The sequence below is a fragment of the Cydia splendana genome, chromosome 4 (genome assembly GCF_910591565.1).
Source record: "Cydia splendana chromosome 4, ilCydSple1.2, whole genome shotgun sequence".
Classification (NCBI taxonomy): Eukaryota; Metazoa; Arthropoda; class Insecta; order Lepidoptera; family Tortricidae; genus Cydia; species Cydia splendana.
The window spans coordinates 3,639,947-3,664,266 of NC_085963.1; the positions used below are offsets into that span (position 1 = coordinate 3,639,947).

Here is a 24,320-nt window from a genome sequence, read left to right on the forward strand (position 1 = left end):
TCCGGAGTTACTTTAGAGCAGCGCGCTCCCTCGCGCGCATAGCTCCGTCTCCTTCTCTTGTTGTTATGGTAACGATGCTTGCAATCAGATACTGTTGGTAGGCAGCGATGCGACACGTGCTGTAATCTACCGGTCGAAGAAAAGGTTAAGAAACCTACTTTTAACTCATACTTTGGTCTAAAATAATACTTAATCCAATAAAACACCTACTTGTGTTTTTTTACATTTTGTTACCAGATACCTACCTAAACAAATTTAATACTCTATAGCTACGTCACTGATTATTGTTTTTGCCCCATCAGATAAATTTTGACTTAATAGGTAACATTGTCACCTCTTCCACCGCATTATGCCTTCACCCAGATGCGGTCAGATGATTACATTACACATAATGGCGTCTTCGGCGTGGCCTACGGCCGCGTAACACAATGCCTCATTACAGCGATTACGAAAAATACCGGCGTTTGAAAAAAAAAATACAATGAGGATGGCACGATTGTAAAACAAGCTATCTTTAGACCAGACCACACAGCAAACCAGTAGTAAATAATATATATTTTTAGAATTATTGGTTCCATAATTGCACAGTAATATTATGAAAAACTTCCTTAAATATTCCAATAATTTAGGTACAGACGCGTTAAATAGTACGAACTCTGCACATCTAAAAAATTAGGTAGGTATGTTGAATGTTTTGCTTTCAAATGATAATGCAGGTGATAATAATAATATTCTAATCAGCAGGGATGTTGCGGATGCAGATTTTTTGATATCCGCGGCTGCGGATATTTAAAAGCTCACAAGGATAGGATATTTAAAGGTTAATGGTATATAAACAATCATACAAAAATTGCCAGATTATGTTTTAGATTTGTTATAAAACATATGGCTATAGATGATAAAACATCAACAACAAATGACCTGATACCTAATACTAAAGTCATCATAAGAATTTAAATCACATTGAACAATCAATATTTTATAATTCATTATTAAATTTTGTGACAATAGAAAAGTTTTGATTTTTTAACTATTATGTTAATTCATATTAATTCAAGCAGATATTTTAATAAAATATATTCGGCATAAAATCAATTTTCACTCACGATTATTATATTATAATCATCAATATCAATTTAAAAGGTGTTAAATTATGTTACAAAAAGAAAATGTTTTCCTCTTCATAATTTTCCTAAGACCATTGGAAAATATCTTCGGATTAGAACTTAAAACTGCCGCCTTTGCTAAAACTAAACAAAACAGGATGTATCAAGTGATTATTATTAAAATTATGAAAAAAGAGTGGAAAGATGTTCTGGCCCGCCATTCAAGTAACTGAAAGCATTTAAGAATCACACTCGTCACTAAAAAGGGCGGCTTTTTAGCAACAATAGAATTCAACATTCCACTCTTATTTTAAAACAACATACTTAAAATATATCTATGGTTGGTACTAGTTTTTACCCCCTTAGTACATAAAAAATGTTTTGTATTTGCTTTACGGGTGATAATCATCATAGGCCTTTTCGTCTATTGCAGACAATTTATGATGTAACACTGGAGAAACACCGTTTTTTGTGGCTGAATAGACCAAAGGTCTGACAAGAGAAGCTTGCGGAAACCAGTACTGAGACATCTTGTCGAAAAGTTTATAAAATTCATATAATGTCTAATGTAAGATTAAATACTAGGATTTTTCTTTGTACTGTTGTAGAGCAGCATTACAAAAATAAAGATTTTTATGGTATTATTTACTTCAACAAGGGTTTTTTTTATATAGCTCTTTGTAACAATAAGTTATGTTATTGGTTGGTTGGCGTACCGTCTCCAGATGAGAAGCTTTACTGGTTTTCAATGAAATTAAGGAAAATAAATACGAATGGGTAACTATGCACTCACCTTATGTCCAACACAAAAAGCACTAGTCTCGAGTCTCGATACTCCCTATCACAAAGTTTGTCACATAACTCTCACGTTTTTACACTTTTTTGAACAATGTTAACTCAATTAACAATGTAAACACACGCACTTTGTTTATTTATTATTAAAATTAACGTATTTTTAGATAAACACGCAAATAAAGGCAAATATTTAGCAGCAGTTCAGTTTATGAACTGTCAAGTTGACAGTTGTCAATGAGTTGTCACCATGGTGACAGCTAAAAGGAGTTTTTCAGACGCACTTAACTCATTTGGTGTTCGAATTTGTTCAAGACATAGAAAAAAATGTGTAAATATTTCATTAAAATTGTATTTTTCTCCATTTCATACATTGACTTAAATAGCATGGAAAATTAGTTTCAGGTGTAACATTTAGATGGCGCTTTATTCAAAATTGCTGTTAAGTAGTAAAAAAACTTCAAAATCGGAGAATTATTACCTAAAATATTTATTATGATATTTATGATGTAAAATAATAATTCATTATTTTATTATATTTAATATAAATAACATTATTTAAATTCTATAATTACTTAAGTACAGGAAATATCTGTATGCGTTATGTTTAAATTATCTCGACATTTCAAATTTTAATTTTACTTTGTTTATATTATTTCTTGTACCAGTTGTGAAATGTTGGATAAGTTTATATATTATGGATTTCGCATACATCAATACGGCTCCGGCCAACTAATTAACCGATAAGGATTATGTACCTAACTATTTTATCATAATTAAGTAGGAGAGTGGAGTAAACACTTTAGTGTTATTCTTTCACTGGACGTACTTTGAGCAGGATCTAAAATGTAAGTTAATTCACTTTAAATATTTTTGTAGGTAATGGCAGTGATCAGGAAGGAAACTAGACTCTGACCACGCTTACTTTGCACAAGCTTATATATCCCTGTAAGCTCCATACTTGACGTAGCACTTGGCATGGAAACTTATCGAGGTCCGAATCTTTATAACGTGTAGTGCACCTAATTAATTCCTACGAACCTATTGAGTAAAAGTAAAATAATTTATGTTGTAAAAATGTTATTAAGTAAATAAATCTATACTCTTTTGTGAAAGTAGATACATATACCAATGTAGAATATGTTTTTGAGTGGGTTATTTGAGATATCACGACTCACGAGTTAGTTATAAGTGTGTAAAAGCCACTAGAGTTATGTTAGAGATGTGTTAAGTACCTTCCTGTAACTTGATTGAATTATTTGTGTTTGCTACACCCTATTCAGGGTCCATGTGATACCTACCATAAGACATGTAAATACTACCCAAAAATGTACCATGGAAGCAAGAAATTATGAATACTGAACACTGAAGTCAGGTCCATTCGATTCAGCCAACTAAGCAAAGTTCTTTGTTTACACACCATAGTGAAACTTAGTGAAATGCGTAGGTAAAGCGTTGTCACTAAGATTAGTTCTACTTTAAGTTTATTACTTAATTCAAAAAAGTAAATTGTTACTGCAAAATCGGTGCTAAGTAGCTGAGACGGACTCTGTCTACATAATATGTATTATATAATATATCTATTTTTCTTTTGTTTACAGGGCAGACGAGCCAACAGTAATCGCAGTCTGGCTACTGACGGTCGAGGTGATATCGACTCTGTTAAGGATTATTTTCGAGCTGGTTCGAGGCATTTATCTTTCATTTGTACCACCTGCTCCGAAAGATGTTTCGGGAGAAATTATACTGGTATGTACCATTGTCCATTATAGGTACCTATACAAGTAGGTACCTCTTCTTCTTCTTCTCCTAAGCTTTTTTCCCATCATCTGGGGTCAGCTCTCGTTAATACAAGTACAACAAGTACAAGTACCTACAGTAGTTATACAAGTAGGTACCGTTGCTCGGAAAACCTATAAAAACTCAAAAATGCACGTTTTCAAGAAATCACAAGAAACACCTAACTAGATCGATTTTTCATCCCTGAAAACCCCCATATAGCAAATTTCAGCGAAATCGTTAGAGCCGTATCCGAGATCCCCGAAATATAAAGTTTGTCAAAGGACTGTCTCATTTCAAACATAGACAGAGAGAATCATACTATCATTGTCTTACACTAGTACTAGCACCCAAAAGAAAAGGATGAGTATAGTTTTTTGTTCTTTATTTACTGACAATTTGGTTTGACCAGCTAATATATTATAATTATTTCGGTAAGTAGAGTAGCTACATCGCGTCACCCTCTGACGAATGAACTGTGTTTTTAATTTTTATATCTCAGATTCAGGAGCCTACCGCGGAAACAGAAATTTCTCTTTTACTCCAATAAAGGCGTACCATAAGAGTGACAGAAAAAGATGCCCGAAATTTGTGAACTTCGATTTTCGCGCTTATAGCCCAGGCTTGCTTATGTTTTTTGACAAACATACAAGCCTGTATATCTATGGAGCAAAGAATATAATACTCACTAGGAGAAGAACGATAACTCCATACAAAAAAATGTCCCTTTCAAAAGTTCGTTTATACTACTAGCGCTCTGGTAGGATACCATTGTAATTAGAATTGACAACCCGTTTAGCCTAGCGGGTATTGGCAGTAATCCTGTTCAGGAAGCTAATGGTCCTGGGTTCGAATCCCGGAGAGGGAATTTCTTTTTGTATTTTTTCTTTTTTGTTGGGGTCAGGTTTTTAAGAGCCCATCAACGTGCACACTAGCGCCACTGCTAAATAATCGTGATTATTTAAATTTAGCGACAGGTATTTCAAAAAGGGGGCCGCTACTGACTGTATTGTGTATTTAAGTACCTTTTGAATACACCAAACTAGTTTTTATGTTGCTGGATTAGTCGATCTATGAGCTCAAAACAAAAACGGCCGTTTTAACTTTGGACGCGTAGATTGACGAATCCAGTAACATAAAAACTAGTTTGATGTATTCAAAAGGTACTTAAATACACAATACAGTCCGTAGCAGCCCCCTTTTTTAAATACCTGTCATTAAATTTAAATAATCACGATTATTTAGCAGCGGCGCTAGTGTGCACGTTGATGGGCTCTTAAATTAGCATATCACAAAAAAATAAAAAAATACGTTAAAAGGTAATGATTAGGTACTATATTTAGAAATTCGTCAAATATTCGGCAACAAAAAAGTATATTAAGATATAAATATTTTCATTCCTATTAGGATTACTGTATATATGTTAGGAGCAATACATATGAATACATACATTGATATGGCAAATGGTTACAAGTTGTTATTACATCTATCCGGTTATCGGACATTTTCTGCTTCACAGCTCCGCGCAGCGTTCTTGTTCACCGGTATCCCGGTAGTCTGGATATGCGGCAGATACGTGCCCTTTGAGCTTTTTCCAAGAAATCATATGACGGCCCAGGATTATATTGTTATCTCACGCTCAAGCCATCTGCTGATTCACTCTCTAAAACAAAACAGTCACAAATTAAACAATATAATCTAACTGCCTAATTACTAACGTCGCTAATTGCTACCGGGTCTAAATTTACCAGCTTAAACAATGTGAGGTTTTACATCTATGATACATTTTGATTAAAATTTCGGACGCGATATAGCGTCCGCGGGACTTACGGGGATAGTAAGATTAAATTATTATATTTGAATTTGGCAATTAGTACGCTCATTTTTATTTAAAGATTAATATATTTATGTATTTCTTACCTTGAAATTATCGCGGTTTCTGGTTTACTACAACGGGTTAATTTTAACTAAGTCTGTGCGAAGACGCATTTAGATATGTTGCTCGTACATATGAATCGTTTTTATTTTTAAAATTAATAGGTAAATAAATATATTTCAAGTGAATAAATCGTTTTATATGAAAACTGATATTTTTGCGTTAAATGACTTTAATGACAGCATTGACATTACAGACTTTTGTCTTGCCTATGTTCTTACCGGCCAGACCCAAATCTAGGCCTATCAAAGAGGCCTATTGACAAAGATTTTTTTTAATTTTATCATGGAGGGTAGAGGCACGTCTACCCTTCATAGATTTTATGAACATAGACAAAGACAAACTAAAATAGATAATAATTTACATATGAGTTCAACTACTTCATAAAATACAAATCAAAATATATTTGATAAAATAATTGGATTTGTTCCTAGAAATCGTATAGACGAAGCCAGTTCTAGCAATGTTGCTGTAGTAAAATATTTTTATGGTAATTACTGGCAATCCTCCTCTAGGAACGGAGCACACATGTACAATTATGAAGGGTCACGTCATTCCAAGGAAGTCAATAGGCCTTGCTATGGAGCCATTTAACGTTAGCTGTCACATTCGAAGCACGAAGTTTACTTAGACTTTATGAATCTTTATCATTATATCGTATCAGTCGCAGGTGTCTCAGTAGGTACTGATATATATTCAATCTTGATGATAACAATCATAAAACAATTATTTCAATGACACATACAGCATAATCATTGATCGACGAAGTCTTTTAAGATATGGACTATACCAGGGGGCCTACCTCGAAAACTGAAGTTCGCAAATTGCGGGCATCTTTCTCTGTCACTCTAATTTCGTCTTAATTGGAGTAAAAGAGAAAGATGCCCGCAATTTGCGCATTTCGATTTTTGCGGTAGTAGGCCGGCATTACAGCTGTAGTATTGCGGCACGAAATTACTGCCAACCCAATTGCTCAAAAATCCGGGCAGCAACATTGATTTTGAACCTTTGGATTGGTGATGCAGTCGGCAGTATTGCAGCGCGACAACTGGCGACTGCATTACTGCCACATGATCAAAATTAATGTTGCTTGCTGATGTATTGTCGCGCTGCAATACCTAAAGCCTCCTCCACACTCGTGCGCGAATCGCGGCGCAAAGCCGCGAACGTGAGTGTGGAGTCCTGAACGCAGACCTGCGAAATCGACTCCACACTCGCGTTCGCGGCTTCGCCCGCGATTCACGCGCATAGTCTGGAGGGGGCTTAATAGGTAATGCTAGTGAACTGTGAATCCGGACGATAGCTTTATTTGTTTTTGATAACTTTGTTGTTTTGAGCTAACGCCAGACTTATCGCTAGACATCAGGGTATCCGTATCAAAGATTATTCACACTATAGTATACTTCATCACGTATACTTACATGCGGTATTTTATTCCGGGTCAACAAACTTTAGGTACCTATATTTAAATAAATATTTCACATGTTAATCTACCTACAGACAAAGAGATTCTTCGTATAAGATGAATAAAGTCTAAGAAAAAAACGTGCCTCGGAAATCAAGAAAGTCATTCTCGGATAGATGACGCACACATCTTTGTCCTATGCTGGGCTAGAAGGCGTGACGACACCGTTTCATATTTAACAATTTTAACACATAGATAAGTATCAGTGAATGAACATGGGTCAAATGATATAAAAATAATAAAATCATTTATCCATATATATACATTTTTTTGATTATTTTATACGTTTTCATTTTGAGTTTTAGTCGTGTGTCGATAGATGGCAGTAAATTTACAGTGACTACAAAATTTACAATGACAGGACCCCTCTATACTATCTATTCTTTTTGCTACAGGTTATCAGGGCCCCTAGTGTAAATTTCATTTGACAGCGTAACGGACGTACCTACTCGTTTGCGTTAAGTCTCATTTTCTATGGGATTTTGAACAGCGGGCTAAGCGGGACGTTTCGGAAATTCAAAATCCCATACAAAATGACACTTAACTTTAACCATTGAATAAAATTTACATTACCTACAAAAACAAAGAAATAACCACTGAAAACAAAAAGCGCAAGGAAAAGTAAATAATAGAGATTGTTTATTTGCTGTATTTAATCATGTTTTCATTGTGCACAATAAAGAATATTATTATTTGTATGTCTTTCCCATCACGGAACAATGGTGTTCCGGACCTTTGGGAGGCGTGCGTGGAGCCGAAGCCAACACGTAGAGGCCCTTTTGACACTTTAATGAAATGTAAGGGGTACACCGAGCGGAGGCTGCCCTTGCCAGTGTCATGGGACGCACGCAGAGGCAGCACCCGCCAGGGTGTAAGGACTATTGAGAGTTGATGGAATCTAAAATGAACTAGGTTATTGGGTGAAAGCGATGGACTAAGAACTGAGCTATGGGGTAAAAAACCGGACGCCTGCCTAATAAAACGGTATGCAATTTTATTTCCGGCAGACGGTGACTCGCCCTCACAAGATGGGCCCCCACAAAAAGCGACATCTAGGATGGCTCAAGGGCAACACCGGTGTGAGCGGCTCAGGGGTGTCGAGAGGTGTGCGCCGCTTTCTACCCAGTGGCTGTTAACAGCCACTGTGCCAACTCGCGTCTTATGCATATTTCACTTCCACCCCTGGAGCTTATAGCTCTAACGACTCCACTCTGGCCGGCCGGCTAAGGCAAGCCAGAGGCAGAGAATCCTGTCCCACCCACCCTCCTTGCGGGTAACAGAACTCTCCAGGAGCACTCGGGTACGTGAGGTCGCTAATCCCCAACAGCTCGCCACAAGCTGCCCTGCGTTGACTGATTGCACTGGTAAAACCATATTATTCTCTTTATTCAATTAGGGTCTTAGGTTAGGGTTTTACAATGTGAGTATAAAAGTAAAATATAAAAACACTTACAAAACATAACAAAAATATATAAACACATTATAAAAAACCTAACCTAGGGTGCCGCCGGCAGCGGGGCTTGGCCCAAGCTGCCGGTGGTCAGGGCCGCAGAGTGAGGAATCGACGTACTATACGCGCCGTGTCCAAAATTACCGCCTTCTGCATCTGACCCTTGATCCAACCACCCAGCGAGAGTCTCTCTAGGTGTTGAAACCATATTATTATTCTCTTTATTCATTTCTCATCTTAAGTTAGGTTATTTATAATATGAATATAAAAGTAAAATATAAAAACACTTACAAAACAATAAAAATTAATATAAACACATTATAAAAAACCTAACCTAGGGTGCCGCCAGCAGCGGGGCAAGGCCCAAGCTACCGGTGGTCAGGGCTGCAGAGAGAGGAACCGGCGGACTATCCGCGCCGTGTCCAAGATCACCGCCTTCTGCATCTGACCCTTGATCCAACCACCTAGCGAGAGTCTCTCAAGGTGTTGGTCGAGACTCTTCGCTATTAGACCGTTTACTGAAACGACTATCGGGACAATGATCGTCGAATCAACATCCCACATGGCTGTTATCTCGTGAGCCAAGTCTAGGTACTTACTGGACTTGTCCTTCTCGGCTTTCACGAGATTCTCATCATGGGGGATGGTGATGTCAACGAGCACGGCCCGACGTTGCGATCGATCTATTATCACGATGTCAGGCTTATTGGCTACAATAGTCCTGTCAGTGATGATAGATCGATCCCAATAGAGCGTGGCACGACCATTCTCGAGAACAGGCGCAGGTAAGTACTTGTAGTACGGTACTTCGCGGTCCACAAGGCCGTATAGAAGAGCAAGTTGCTGGTGAATAATCCTGGCTACGAGATTATGTCTGTGCAAGTACTCGCCGTTAGCAAGATGAGAACAACCGGAAATGATATGCCTGAGTGACTCTCCGGGACGGCGGCATGCCCGACAAATGTCGACCGTACCGTCCTTCAGGATATATTTCCGATAGTTGTTCGTCATCATCACTTCGTCCGCAATTGCACAGGCAAAACCCTCGGTTTCTCCGAAGAGGTCCCCGAATCGTAACCAGTTCACCGACGCGAGCAGGTCCACGTCGGGTCCCGTGAGGGCCTTGTAGAACCGCCCGTGTAGCACCTTACTCTCCCATGCCGCCTTGCGATCCGCAGTACTTAGTACCACAGGTTTGCGCCAGTTCTCGTTTGCCAAGGAGAGCGGCGTTAGGTTCCTGTCTACTGCCACCACATCACGATGCATCCCACACTCGTTGTTAAGGAAATAATTCCTGAGATTGTACACCTCGCGGTTATGGAGATCCTTGGCATTTAGGAAGCCTCGGCCTCCACACTTCCGTGGGATGTACAATCTCATAACTGACGAGCGTGGGTGTAGCATACGATGTGTGGTGAACAGTGATCGGACCCTCCGATCCAGGGCGTCCAGCTCGGTCTGAGTCCACCTTAGTATGCCAAAGGAGTATGTGAGTAGGGGCATTACCCAGGCGTTGAAGGCGCGCACTTTGTTGCCTCCTGACAAAAGACTGTTTAGGACTTTTGTGAGCCGACTGAAAAAGCGCTCCTTCACCGACCGTCTAATACCCTCATCCTCAATACCCAACGACTGTGACATACCAAGGTATTTATAGGTTTCTGATTCAGAGATAGATCTGAAAGACATTGTCTCAGAGAGTTGTAAATTTGTTGAATTTACAACCCTCCCCCGCTGTACATGCATAACCGCACATTTATCGATACCAAATTCCATGTTGATGGCATTACTGAAGACTTCGGTGGTTTTCAGTAGCTCCAACAAGTCTTGGCTATTTGGTGCAAATAATTTGAGGTCATCCATGTACAGAAGGTGAGAAATGACTTCACCCTCTCTCTGAAGCCGGCAACCTAGTCCCAAATCTTTCAGCAGGGTGCTGAGGGGATTCAGAGCTAGGCAGAACCACAGGGGACTCAGACTGTCGCCCTGAAAGATTCCTCGCTCAATCCTTATAAAATCCTGCGGGCCAGGGCGGTCATCCCCGCCTCCTGGTTGACGAAGGACTGTGGGCCACTGCCTCATACACGTGCTTAGGAAGGCTCTCAAAGCTGCATCAACTTTATACAACTCTAAGACCCTCCCCAACCATGAATGAGGCACCGAATCATAGGCCTTCTCGTAGTCAATCCAAGCGGCTGAGAGGGCCCCCCTGTTCCGTCGGATTTGTTGGCAGATGGTCATGTCTATAAGGAGGAGCTCTTTAGTACCACGGGACCCAACCCTACATCCATTTTGAGCGGAAGCCAGAATATTGTTTGCAACAATGTGCGCGTTGATTTTTGCTCTCAAAATGGATGTAAGGAGCTTGTATAGTGTAGGCAAGCATGTGATGGGTCTGTAGTTCTTCGCTTCCGTGGTACTACCGGACTTATAGAGCAGGAAGGTGACACCAGTTGTTAAGGAAGGTGGAAGAGAACCAAGCTCGAGGGCTTGTTGAAATTGTGCTGCCAAGCGCGAGTGCGAGCATCGGAACCACTTTAGCCAGAAGTTGTGCAATCCATCCGGCCCAGGACTTTTCCAGTTCTGGGCCGTGCGGATGGCACAACTCACGTCATCGGGGCTGATGATGACTGCCCCCATGGGTTCGATGGACTCGCACTCATGCTCGACAACACTCATCCAACTCCCCTCGGTGTGCCCGGCAGGCACCGACCAGATGCTACGCCAGAAGTCAGTCGTGGCAGTAGCATCCGGCGGCTGCGTGTCGGGCGTACGAAGGTTGGCTTCCTCCCACCTTCGGTACACTTTCCTTTGGTCACTTTGAAAAAGGCGATTCTGCTGGAATCGATCCACACGCTCTCTGTAGCGGCGAATACGGTTTGCCCATGCATAGACTTTTTGCTTTAGAAAGTCGATGCGCTCTGTGACATTGGCCATGTAGTCGCGGGGCCCGATATCCGTCCCCGCGAACGCCTGGTTCACAAAGCGCATTACTCGGGGGCGATTGTTGCCCCCCCTGAAGCAGATCAGCTTTGCGATGAGAGTCCTAAACGAGCTGATACGTCGCTCGATCCGCACTTGCCATGCAGGGACACCACCGACGGTCCTAGGTGCACGTTCAGCGTCCGGAAACTTGACGCGAGCAACACGGCACGCCGCAATGGCTCCGCAGTACATGATCGAGTGCGTATCATCTAAATCTTTACTAGTCCGTAAATATGGCTCTAGTAAAGCGTTTAGGGCTCCCATTAGCGCTAGATTGCGTCTATTCATAGGCAGACGTGGTAATCGTGGCCTAGAGTTGGTTGTGACGCGATACTGTGTAATCGCCTCTTCCAAAGTCCTCCTCAGTTGCTCATTAGCAGTCGTACTCACATTCTGACTCGCGAAGTCCCCCTCGTCGGTACAGAAATCAACCCGTGGCGCCTCCGGTGCCAGGTCGGGTACGGGCACCGGATCCGGCGACGTGGCGGGTAGATCTCGCACCGAGGTGGAGTCCGCGCGAGCAGAGAGAGCCTCCTGGCGAAGTCGATCAAGTGTCGCGTCATCCAAGCGCTTTAGCCGCTGAATGACGCGCACCTGATCCGATAATCGCTGCTCCGACACGGTGATGGTGGGTTCAAGAGTCTGAAACAAAGGCAGTATTCTCGAACGATAGGCGGACAGCTGTGTTCCCCCCTCTGTAGCCCCATAATAGGCGCGCATGACATTCTCGTTCATGTCTCGAGTCCATCTCATGCGTCGCACTATACCACCGGTAGCGGGAGCCGTGGGCGGGGCAGGATGTCCCGCAGGCCCCAAGCGTGCCGGCAGCGGTGGCCGCCCTCGTCGCGCAGGTGGTCGTGGCGGCGGCGGCGGCGGCCCGCTCTCGTCACTGGACCCGTCTGTGTCAGGCGCCGTTGCGAACTCGTCGCCTGACGACGATGTGGACGAGGAAGTGGACGAGGCGGGCGGGGGTGGTGGGCGTGCGCTAGTTGTTACCGCTTTAGTTCGACTTCTTGTTATCATTTCTAATTGCCTGGTTTTGCCGCTGGTGTATGACAAATGTCAACACGGTAGTAACGACTGCAACCCATGGTCGTGGTTTTTAATACTCAATTATATGAGTTGTCCGCAAGATTTACAAATAACTCGGTTCACGGTGGGTATATGATCAGTCTTTTAGGGCAAAAACCACATGTAAAAATATATTTTTTGTAAAGGACGTCTGTCAGTGTCAGCGGTTTTTTTTTTTTTTTTTTTTTTATTCTCTTTATTCATTTCTCATCTTAAGTTAGGTTATTTATAATATGAATATAAAAGTAAAATATAAAAACACTTACAAAACAATAAAAATTAATATAAACACATTATAAAAAACCTAACCTAGGGTGCCGCCAGCAGCGGGGCAAGGCCCAAGCTACCGGTGGTCAGGGCTGCAGAGAGAGGAACCGGCGGACTATCCGCGCCGTGTCAGGCCTCCGTCACACGCTCAAGGCCACGCGCTATATGCCTACCGCTCGGCGTATCGTCGACGATACAACCGACAGAGGGCCGCCGAACGCCCGCCTCAGCGCTCGCACCGCATTGCATCGCGCGTTTCCCGCGCTTATGCTTCGAAATGCCGAAACCACGTAATTATTGTGCAGTAGATGGGTGAAAAAGTCAAAAAAACAAAGGAAAAAGCCTATAATAAATATTCATCTTTTTATGGCGGGCTAGGTCCCACCTGAAAGTTTAATAATTATATTGAAGGGTTAGAAAAAGTATTTTTAAATAATTTTGACGACGTAATAATTAATCGGCCTGGTAGCACCGTATTACAACTTTTAAAAACCGTTGATTGTCCGTTGCTTTGCTCCTGAATATTTATTAAAATTATTTACGCGATTTAGGATATTTTCAACTACTTATAAAATTTTAATAACAGAGAATTCCGAGAAGTGAAAAAATTATAAATCATTATATTAAAACTAAAACATATTTGATTCGCAACATTCGTTTTATTACAATAATCATCATAGGTAGGGTAGCTACAACCCTAGCGCATTCTTACGATGACGCGTTGGCACGTGACTCGAACGGCGGGCAACACAGTCTCGACTCTTTGTGCGCGTAATTATGGTACATTTCTTCTTGTCCTGAGCAGCAGGTATTATTATTAGGGTTCTGTAGGCTATTATAGCGTAGGTATTTTTGCTTTTGTTTGGGAATGAGGTATCTGTTACGTAGTAACTATTTATTAATCTGTGGCCGTGTCCAAGATCACCGCCTTCTGCATCTGACCCTTGATCCAACCACCTAGCGAGAGTCTCTCAAGGTGTTGGTCGAGACTCTTCGCTATTAGACCGTTTACTGAAACGACTATCGGGACAATGATCGTCGAATCAACATCCCACATGGCGGTTATCTCGTGAGCCAAGTCTAGGTACTTACTGGACTTGTCCTTCTCGGCCTTCACGAGATTCTCATCATGGGGGATGGTGATGTCAACGAGCACGGCCCGACGTTGCGATCGATCTATTATCACAATATCAGGCTTATTGGCTACAATAGTCCTGTCAGTGATGATAGATCGATCCCAATAGAGCGTGGCACGACCATTCTCGAGAACAGGCGCAGGTAAGTACTTGTAGTACGGTACTTCGCGGTCCACAAGGTCATATAGAAGAGCAAGTTGCTGGTGAATAATCCTGGCTACTAATCATTATTATTATTATTTGTATCTCCGTTACAAACTCTCGGGTTTTTAAGCCCGGTCATTTATAAGGCGTGCGTGGGGATATAGATCCAACACGTAGAGGCCGTTTGGAGAGCTTTGATGTCATGTAGAACGCCTGCTGGAACCCATTCACGGGTACATAAATAGATACCCGTAAACCGGTTTCAGCAGGCATTGGGAGCTATTATAGAAAAATGGAAAGAGTCCTGGTCTATGGTTTAAATTTGGGTGGAAAATAAATCTGGGCTATTGCTATTATTATCTTTATTTATTTTTCGTCTTAAGTTAGGTATTTTTATAATATGAATATAAAAGTAAAATATAAAAACACTTACAAAACAATAAAAAATACATATAAACACATTATAAAAAAACCTAACCTAGAGTGCCGCCGGCAGCGGGGCAGGGCCCAAGCTGCCGGTGGTCAGGGCCGCAGAGTGAGGAACCGACGTACTATACGCACCGTGTCCAAAATTACCGCCTTCTGCATCTGACCCTTGATCCAACCACCCAGCGAGAGTCTCTCTAGGTGTTGGTCGAGACTCTTCGCTATGAGACCGTTCGCTGACACGACTATCGGAACAATGATCGTCGAGTCAACATCCCACATGGCGGTAATCTCATGAGCTAAGTCTAGGTACTTGCTGGACTTGTCCTTCTCGGCCTTCACGAGATTCTCATCATGGGGGATGGTGACGTCGGCGAGCACGTCTATTATTATCTCTTTATTTATTTTTCGTCTTAAGTTAGGGTTTTTATAATATGCATATAAAAGTAAAATATAAAAACACTTACAAAACGATAAAAAAAAAACATATAAACACATTATAAAAAACCTAACCTAGGGTACCGCCAGCAGCGGGGCAAGGCCCAAGCTACCGGTGGTCAGGGCTGCAGAGAGAGGAACCGGCGGACTATCCGCGCCGTGTCCAAGATCACCGCCTTCTGCATCTGACCCTTGATCCAACCACCTATTATTATTATTATTATAATCCCCAATCAAATTCGAGTGTCCTATATTATAACATAGATGTCGCTACTTGGAAATTCTGCATAAACAGCAATAAGAGCCCAAAATCAGAACTTTATTTTGCATTATTTTAGAGCGTTTATCCCTACTAGTAAAGTAAGAGTTAAGCGGAATTTTAATGTTAAATTTCACTTATTTTATTCATGATTTGATGGTCGAACTAAGTGGAATTTTAGAATTCCTGGCGGTTTGATGGTCGAACTAAGTGAGGAATTAAAATTCCACGTGTCCGAGGGGAAGTATCGTATTGTTTGAAGGAGGTTGTCTACTTACGCTACAATTTTATCTGTATCTGTAAGGTACCCATCCTCCAAAGTCAAAGATGATGAATGTGACGATGTGACAACAGTCATCACTATCATCACTATTAATTATAAAACAACATTATCCTAGTGTTACATAATTCATGAGAAAAATAAAATCTCACAGCCCGTAAGGATCCAATGCCCGTATTACTTCGCGGGGACTGGACCCGAAATTTTAAATGCATTATAAAAAACTTACGCTTTACGCTACCATTTATTTTACAGATAACAGGGGCAGGACATGGCATGGGCCGCGAAGTGGCCATTAGGTTCGCCAAGCTGGGAGCTACCATCGTATGTGTAGACATTAACAAGGAGAGCAACCAGGAAACTGTAGACCTGATCAAGGAGGCTAAGGGTACTGCTCACAGATTCGAGTAAGTTGCGAAACCTGACTTAGGTACCTGTTATCTGATCTAATCTATATATTTGTAGATATATAGTCCGTCTAACCTAACCCTGCATCTACTAACTTGGCAGCCGCAGTGGGAGGGACAAAGGAAGGTTTTATAGGATTTTTTTATTTATTCTATTTTCCATTTAAGCTAAGTCGGTACAGTTAGCTTAGATGCATTATGGTATGTGGATTTACTGTTTAAAATCACCCGAAGGAGTTGAAGACTATTACATAAAAAACATAAACTCCTTCTAGGGCAGACGTCACAGACCGCGAAGCAGTATTCAAGCTAGCGCAACGTGTAACAATCGAAGTCGGTGACGTGACAATCCTGGTGAACAACGCCGGCATCATGCCCTGCAAGCCGCTGCTGCGATGGTCGGAGCAGGAGGTGCGCTCCACCATGGATATTAACGTCAATGGGAACATTTGGGTGAGACTTTAACCTAGCCTGCTTCACTAGTAGGGCGGATGTCACAGATCGGGAAGCAGTATTCAAGCTAGCCGAGCGAGTAGCCATCGAAGTCGGTGACGTCACGATTCTGGTGAATAACGCCGGCATTATGCCCTGCAAGCCTCTGCTGCGGTGGTTGGAGCAGGAAGTGCGCTCCACCATGGATATTAACGTCAATGGGAATATTTGGGTGAGTATTAACGGGTTGTTTTTCACACCTTTTCAACCTAAGCCTACCTAAACCAGGGGTGCGAAACACCTCCCTTCGGTCAAACTCGGCTCCGTTCGGCTCAGCATTGCTCCGAGCAATTATAAGGGTGGACACGACTGGACGTCCCTTTGCGTGCACGACCACAGATAAAATAATGGCTTGAATTTTGACAACCCTAAATAGCCGCAAGGGATAGTGCCATATATCAGAAAGGGACTACATGATTCGACCCTGAACCGCTGTCAAACTTCGGTTTTGTAGGAAATTTCCTTTCTGTACGGTAGTACTATTTATCCTGTGCCTAAACCCTACCCCTACCTATGCCTATGCCTTACTAAGGTGAATATGGGCATTGTCAGAAAAAAAGTGTACCGCTTATTTTTTTCCAAAAAAAAACGTGGGCCAAGTACAAAGATATAGATGGTCAAGCGAATCTTGTCAGTAGAAAAAGGCGCGAAATTCAAATTTTCTATGCGACGATATCCCTTCGCGCCTACATTTTTAAAATTTGCCGCCTTTTTCTACTGACAAGATCTGCTTGACCAAGTATAAGTCAAAATTATAAAAACATATTATAACACCAACTCCACGCGAAGGATGGTTAAGGGCTAAATAAAGAAATACCTCATCATCATTGGCCTGTAACATCAATAAGATGATGGTTTAAACAGCGTCCATATTAAGAGTGCGGCACTTCCGCAAATGACTATTACCCAAGTAACAATTTGTGGTACTATAGTGGTCAATAGAACGTTTCCTAAATACCACCTAAGGTCCTATAAAAGACCTAAGAAGGTTGTATAAAGCCGAAATGGCGTATCTTTAGTGCCATTCAGTGATATAGTAGACCTGTAGCAGTGTCAGCCGTGACGTTTTAGGTCTATAAAAGTGATGTAATGCATGACTCTTGTGCTAATTTGTTGTCAGAAACGCCATTATAGTGTTAATTTATACTATAGTAGCATTTGAGATTCCATTATAGTGCTTGTTTTATACTATAGTAGTATTTGAAATTCTATTATAGTGCTTTTTTATACTATTGTAGAATTCATAGTTCCTTTACTACTTGTTGTGTGTTTACTTCACAAAAACGGTACTAAGTAAAATGGTGATAAATAAAGACGTTATATTAATATGCGCCATTTAGATGTCGAATAATTCGGTCTTTAGTGCAAAAAGTATATGGGACGGAAGTTTTACCGTTAGAATAGTATTAGGTTAATGAGGAATTTTAAATGCCCCCTCGATTTATTTATGTTTTTAATAAAATAATTTAATAAAATATTATGATATTCACCATAGTTACTACTATACAGCCAAGAAGTAAATCCGACGCTTTTATAGGCTAACTATAGAACTTAGGAGGAAATATTCACCGCCATCATGATTAAAATTAGGGTTCCAAAAGAATTTTGCTGTGACCCAGTTGCACCTACAAACTCTTTAGAAAGATATAGGATTTTTTTTTAATTTAGATGTAGTCATTACTGTTGTTTCCTTTTTCAATGAGATTGGTAAAAAAAATGTGCTAATAATGGATGTCGATAAATATCTAAACCGTCACGATTTTATGCTTGTATTAAATCATTGATGATAAATCTCACCTACAATCACTAATATCACTGGGGTCTTTTTTATCAATTCATTAAAATATAAAAATATTTTGTACGGAACCACATTATGTGGCTTAGGCCTGAACTTATATAAGCAAGATATAAGTAGCCATTACAGATCAAATTGATCATTTACAAGTAGTCGTTTTCTACCTTTATGTATCTAACTCGGTTTATAAAAGACATAAAAACTCAGCTATAACGCTGTTGTCTTTTAAAAGAAAAAACAAAACCACTATACAACAGTTTTGTGATATAAAAGAGTCATTGTGACGTTTACAGCGATGAGATATAATAGGGATTTTAAAACTACTAAAGCGCTTTTTAACGCTATAAATATGTCCCAAAAACGCTACTATAGAGCAAAACAGTTCTATAATAGTGTTCATATGACTACTAAAGTATTATGTACTATAGCAGTGATCTCTAAAGCCACTATATCCTATAATCGTTGTATAGTTGGGTTTTTGTCACTGTTTAAACACAAAACTATAGCGGCTTGCAGGGAACCTTAATAGCGCAAACTACTAAAGTATTATGTACTATAGCAGTGATCTCTAAAGCCACTATATCCTAAAATCGTTGTATAGTTGGGTTTTTCTCACTGTTAAAACACAAAACTATAGCGGCTTGCAGGGAACCTTAATAGCGCAAACTACTAAAGTATTATGTACTATAGCAGTCATCTCTAAAGCCACTATATCCTAAAATCGTTGTATAGTTGGGTTTTTGTCACTATTAAAACACAAAACTATAGCGGCTTGGCAGGGAACCTTAATAGCGCAAATTAGTTGCATAAAAGTGATTCCAAATACTATTATACAGTAATATTGCTCTATAGTGATTATATTTGAACCTGTTATAGTACACGCCTGTAACGGCTCTATAAAATGATGATGTAAACCTTTACATCAATTGCTTATAGAATATATTAGCTGTATAAGCCTATAGAGCAAAAAGGTGTTGCCAAGCGCTTTTATACGACAGGTGGTCATCTCTGAAACCTTAATACGACGTCTATACAAGCTTTTAGCGATAAAAACTAAAATTATAGGACTAAAATGTTACTTGGGTAAGTCCAATGCGAGAGCGGCAGCCGCGACCGCATAGCTGGCAGGAGAATGCCGTGCCCGGTGACGAAGGTGGGAGAGCGGCGCGCTGGTGTCTCAGTTCTCGCCTAGTGTGAAGAAGGCTAACTTGTCAATGGGCCTGCGATGGACCCTCCCACTGTCGAGAGTGACCCCTGGCGTCCGCACTAACGCCTATCTGTTTGGACTTAGAACCGGTAACTGCCACTCTCCGTGTTGTTTTCCACTTAGCAAGCTGAAGTGGGTGAAGTGACCTCTCCACGGACGCTGCATCGCCTGGGACGCGAGTAAGTAATGCGGGCATGCCCAAAACCCACGTCACTCTCTCGACCTCGCCGGCTAGACCCACAGGAATGACATAGTCAATACGTGCGGAGCCGGTTCGGTTGCAGGTGCATAACGGCTGGCACCGTGCCGGGTTTGTTTCAAGTTTTCCTTCTCTGCAGCTATCTCTTCCGTTAAGCAGCAGGAGGACCACGAGCAGGCAAATACCTAACGATAAGAAAATTATGTGTAAATAAGTAGTTGCGTAAATTACTAAGGCAATTAGGTTGCTTAACTAATTATTAAATGGCGTTTATATCTCGATGTCTAGTCTTATCTCTTGTTATCAAAGTTTTAAAGGGCGATACAAAGTCTTTAATCAAAACTTAGGACTCCGTTAAAAATCTGTTTTTTGTGGAAGATGGGTTTTTAATCAGATAATACCCGATTGTTTAATCCTGTTAACTAAAGTTCCTTAATGATTCGTTTGTGAGTAGTTTTCAATGACATTCGTGTTTCCTTAGTAACTATTGGGTTATAACATGTAAGTACCTAATAAACTATGAAGTAAAGGCCGTAGCAGGATAAGGTGAAAAAAACTGCCCTTCATGATTCAGAGCTGGGTTTCTTTTTATAGTTACTTACATCTAGTAGTACAATTGTGCCAAGTTGTATTGGTTGTTAGGTCTCTATTGTTTTCCAAAAAGTTTTAAGTCATAATAAAATTTATGGTTGGTCCGCATTTTCGTTACCTAAGTTATAATTTGTTTGGTTCAGAAACGCGTAACTTTTCAGGATTGCTATAAAACAAACCTAACCTAACCTTTCTATTGGATAACCTTACGAAAATCCTGAAAAGTTAACGGTTTTAGTTTTATGAGTATGACTAATGAAAATATGAAAAACAATACAATATGACGATATGACTAAAAACTTTTGTGGAACAAAGGGACCCCACGTCTAAGGTTAACTGGGGAAGACTGGCATAAAAAAATTTGGTAGGAAACACCGTCGTAGGGCAACTCTCGTTTATATACGTGCTTCGCTTAGATGCTATCAGAAAGTAGCAGCTTCGTTCCTTTTAGAAAGAGAAAGAGCTTGCATACGGTCTTAGCTGATAGACGTTTTTCCTCAAAACTTCTTCGTCTGCAATAACTCATAGCGAGCCATCAGAAGATAGTCCAACCTTCACTGAAATATACTTTAATAAGTTTCGTTCAACATCGTGTACATTTTTGTCTCTCTCTGTACTTTAATTCATGACTACGTTTTTTAAAGTACAACCCGAATATGCTTCCAGATGATCCAAGCCTTCCTCCCCACTATGCTCGAGCGCAACTACGGTCACATCGTAGCCATGTCGTCCATGGCTGGCATGATGCCCGTACCCAATCTGGTGCCCTACTGCGGCTCCAAATTCGCTGTCAGGGCTATTATGGACACATTAGCACTGGAGCTTCAGAGCCAGCCGAGGGATGCCAGTGGAGTAAGTGTTCCAATTATTATGTATGTGCAACATGACCTTTCTTCTCACCATGCCAACGCAACTATCGCCATATCGTAGCCGTGTAGTCCATGATGCCCGTACCTAACCTGGTGCCCTACTGCGACTCCAAATTCGCTACCCGAGCCATCATGGACACACTAGCACTGGAGCTTCAGAGCCAGCCGAGGGATGCCAGTGGAGTAAGTGTTCCAATTATTCTGTATGTGCAACATGACCTTCCTTCTCACCATGCTAACGCAACTAAAGCCATATTGTAGCCGTGTAGTCCATGATATCCGTACCTAACCTGGTTCCATAATGCGGCTTCAAATTCGCTGTCAGGGCAATTATGGACACACTAGAACTGGAGCTTCAGAGCCAGCCGAGGGATGCCAGTGGAGTAAGTGTTCCAATTATTCTATATGTGTAACATGACCTTTCTTCTCACCATGCCAACGCAACTACCGCCATATCGTAGCCGTGTAGTCCATGATGCCCGTACCTAACCTGGTTCCATACTGTGGCTTCAAATTCGCTGTCAGGGCAATTATGGACACACTAGCACTGGAGCTTCAGAGCCAGCCGAGGGATGCCAGTGGAGTAAGTGTTCAAATTATTCTATATGTGTAACATGACCTTTCTTCTCACCATGCCAACGCAACTACCGCCATATCGTAGCCGTGTAGTCCATGATGTCTGTACCTTACCTGGTGCCTTACTGTGGCTCCAAATTCACTCTCAGGGCTGTTATAGACACACTAGCCGCCGAAGTTTCAGAGCCAGCCGAGGGACGCCAGTAGAGTAAGTGTTCCAATTATTCTATATGTGTAACATGACCTTTCTTCTCACCATGCTGGAACGAAACTACGACCAGATTGTAGCCGTGTGGCCCATGATGCCCGTACCCAACTTGGTTCCATACTGTGGCTCCAAATTCGCTGTCAGGGCAATTATGGACACACTAGTACTGGAGTTCAGAGCCAGCCGAGGGATACCAGTGGAGTAAGTCGATCGATTATCCTCATCGGCTTCAGAACTTTCCCTACTAATACTACTTGCTTCATACTTGAACGCAATTACCTCATATTATACTTCTCTTTCATTCGATGACGCGGAAGATACATGGCTTAATCTCGCATTTATAATGTTAGCACGGATTTACAAAGCAACACAATTTTGTCGTGCTGACATTCCAGAAAAGGTACGTATGGGTTCAAATGTTAAACAAGACAAGAGCTGTTATTACGTATCAATCTTAGCGTTTATGTAGATGGCTTCTAGGTACTCAGTTACTCCTTTCAACCATGTAAACTGTACTTTAAACTTATCTCATCTTATCTAAGGGTTGGTGTACAATTAAACTCTGTTTAAACACCCTTTATTTGTGTTCCAGCTAAAGTTCACCACCATCTGTCCCTTCGTGGTAAACACGGGTCTCTGCCACCGGCCGAAGTCTCGCTTCCCCGCACTCATCAAAACTGTAGAGACTGCTGATGCTGCTGACAAAATCGTGGATGCTGTGCGACGAGAGATTAGAGAAATATCCATACCTGGGGACCTGCATTACCTTGTCAGGGTAAGGATAGACATTACCTATTTTGAAAGTAGGTGCCTTCTAAAGAAGCCTTGCTTTCTCTCGTTCATTAAAACTGTGGAGACCGCAGACGCTCAGGCAAAAGATGCTGTCCGTCAAGAGAAAGAGAGATATCTAAACCTGGTGACCTGCTTTACCTCGCACAGGTAAGGAAAGTCATAGCCTAGACCTAAAGGATTCGAAATATAAGGCTAGCAAATGTAATTTGTCGAAAAACGTTACAATAATGTTGTTTTTTTTTTTTCAGTACTTCATGTGGTTAGTGCCATTCCCTGTCGTCAAGATCATCAACTCGTTTATAGACGCTGGCGTCAACCCACACGACTAGAAGAGTAACAATTAAAAAAAGGAATGAATTAACTATCGCGGTAACCAAAGATAATATAGAAGAAAGTCAAGTATAAGAGCGAACCGATCCCACTAACTTGAGTTACCAAGACTAGAATGCCTAGCGACATCTATTCTAACGTAAGGGTACTAGACTAGATATCTTAACGAAACAGACAATAGTCGTCACAAATTGGCACTTTTTTAAAGTTAGTAAACTTCTAGTCTAGCTAGTTTAGCTTCTAAGTAGGTATCAGAATTTAGAGTACCTAATTAAATTTAGAGTATCATCCGCGTTTAAAGTACATTGCATATCGCTCGCGGCTTTCTAGTGAAATGAAATGACAAATATCTGTAGGTATTTACATACCCGTACAGGTTTATATATATTTTTAAACTATGATATTGCTAGTTCTATGTACCACAGAGACTTTATACATAATGCGAGTAGACTTCTTATGAACAACCATGTACCTCCTTTGTTTCTATTTACATAGTAGATCTAAGTAAAACCAATAAATATTATAAATACGTTATTCGTAGTTTTTTTTTAATTATCCCAAATATCCTAATAGTGGTGTGGAGCAGACTAGCAGACTACAAAAGTACAAGTTACGGGAAGTTTCCAAAAAGGTGTGAATTTGTTGGATTTATGTTTTTATTTTCGAATTAATGGACGATTTAATTTCGAAAAATGAACTTGGGAAACTAAATAGAGTTAGACCAAGATAACTCTGCAGTGATTTTGATAGCACAGATTGTGCAAGAACTTCTGTGAAATTATGACATTTAAAATAACATTGGCATAGGCTATCAAAATTGCTGCAGTGTTATCTGGGTCTTACTTTAACCTATTTCAATAGTTTGTGACAAAGTGATAGAATTGTACTGGTGTTAATGTTGTCATGAATTTCAAGTTATTAACATGAATCCGTTACCTGCTAAAGTTATAAACATAAACATTATTTTTTTTATTCTATCACCAAAACTTTTCTTGTCAATAGTAATCGATTTATTTTAACGCCATCTGTGTTGAGCTTTTATTTTGATAAATGACCTATTATCTACACCCTACACCAACAACAATACACCCTACACTAATCTTCAGCAGTGCGCACATACCTACATCTGCACACAAAGAGATTGTGCACTTATCAAATAATTCTTGCCCGAAGCGGTGAATTTATTTTAGTTCTATTTTTATGTGCTCTTTCTCTCCTGTCTTTTTACAAATAAACTAACATAGTTGTTAAGTTAAGAGTTACTAACCATATTATGGAACCTGTTTTCTGAAAAAAATGATTTTTATTTTTATTTTATTTTAT

General features: G+C 40.7%; 2 protein-coding genes across 2 annotated transcripts; one reads left to right on the plus strand and one right to left on the minus strand.

The window, feature by feature from the left end:
• The first annotated feature begins 2,660 nt into the window (after positions 1 to 2,660).
• Positions 2,661 to 23,531, plus strand: LOC134789709 (17-beta-hydroxysteroid dehydrogenase 13-like). The gene is made up of 7 exons (XM_063760334.1): positions 2,661 to 2,746; positions 3,500 to 3,647; positions 15,787 to 15,938; positions 16,214 to 16,391; positions 20,889 to 21,074; positions 22,468 to 22,650; positions 22,916 to 23,531. Coding segments are annotated over exons 1-7 (930 nt in total). The 5' UTR covers positions 2,661 to 2,744; the 3' UTR covers positions 22,997 to 23,531.
• On the minus strand, positions 11,326 to 12,705 carry LOC134789469 (uncharacterized). The gene is made up of 2 exons (XM_063760049.1): positions 11,497 to 12,705; positions 11,326 to 11,446 (listed from the first exon to the last, which is right to left on the minus strand). Exons 1-2 carry the CDS (start codon positions 12,531 to 12,533, stop codon positions 11,341 to 11,343), a joined length of 1,143 nt encoding a protein of 380 aa, XP_063616119.1. The 5' UTR covers positions 12,534 to 12,705; the 3' UTR covers positions 11,326 to 11,340.
• Positions 23,532 to 24,320: the final 789 nt, after the last annotated feature.

Bases quoted from the DNA above. Each gene is read 5' to 3' on its own strand.
- LOC134789709 (XM_063760334.1), top strand. The intron at 15,939-16,213 runs GTAAGTTGCGAA...AACTCCTTCTAG, and splicing joins GGTACTGCTCACAGATTCGA to GGCAGACGTCACAGACCGCG. The intron at 21,075-22,467 runs GTAAGTGTTCCA...TTTGTGTTCCAG, and splicing joins AGCCGAGGGATGCCAGTGGA to CTAAAGTTCACCACCATCTG.
- LOC134789469 (XM_063760049.1), bottom strand. From the start codon at position 12,533: ATGATAACAAGAAGTCGAACTAAAGCGGTAACAACTAGCGCACGCCCA. The intron at 11,447-11,496 runs GTTCGCGGGGAC...CCAATGTCACAG, and splicing joins ATGCGCTTTGTGAACCAGGC to AGCGCATCGACTTTCTAAAG.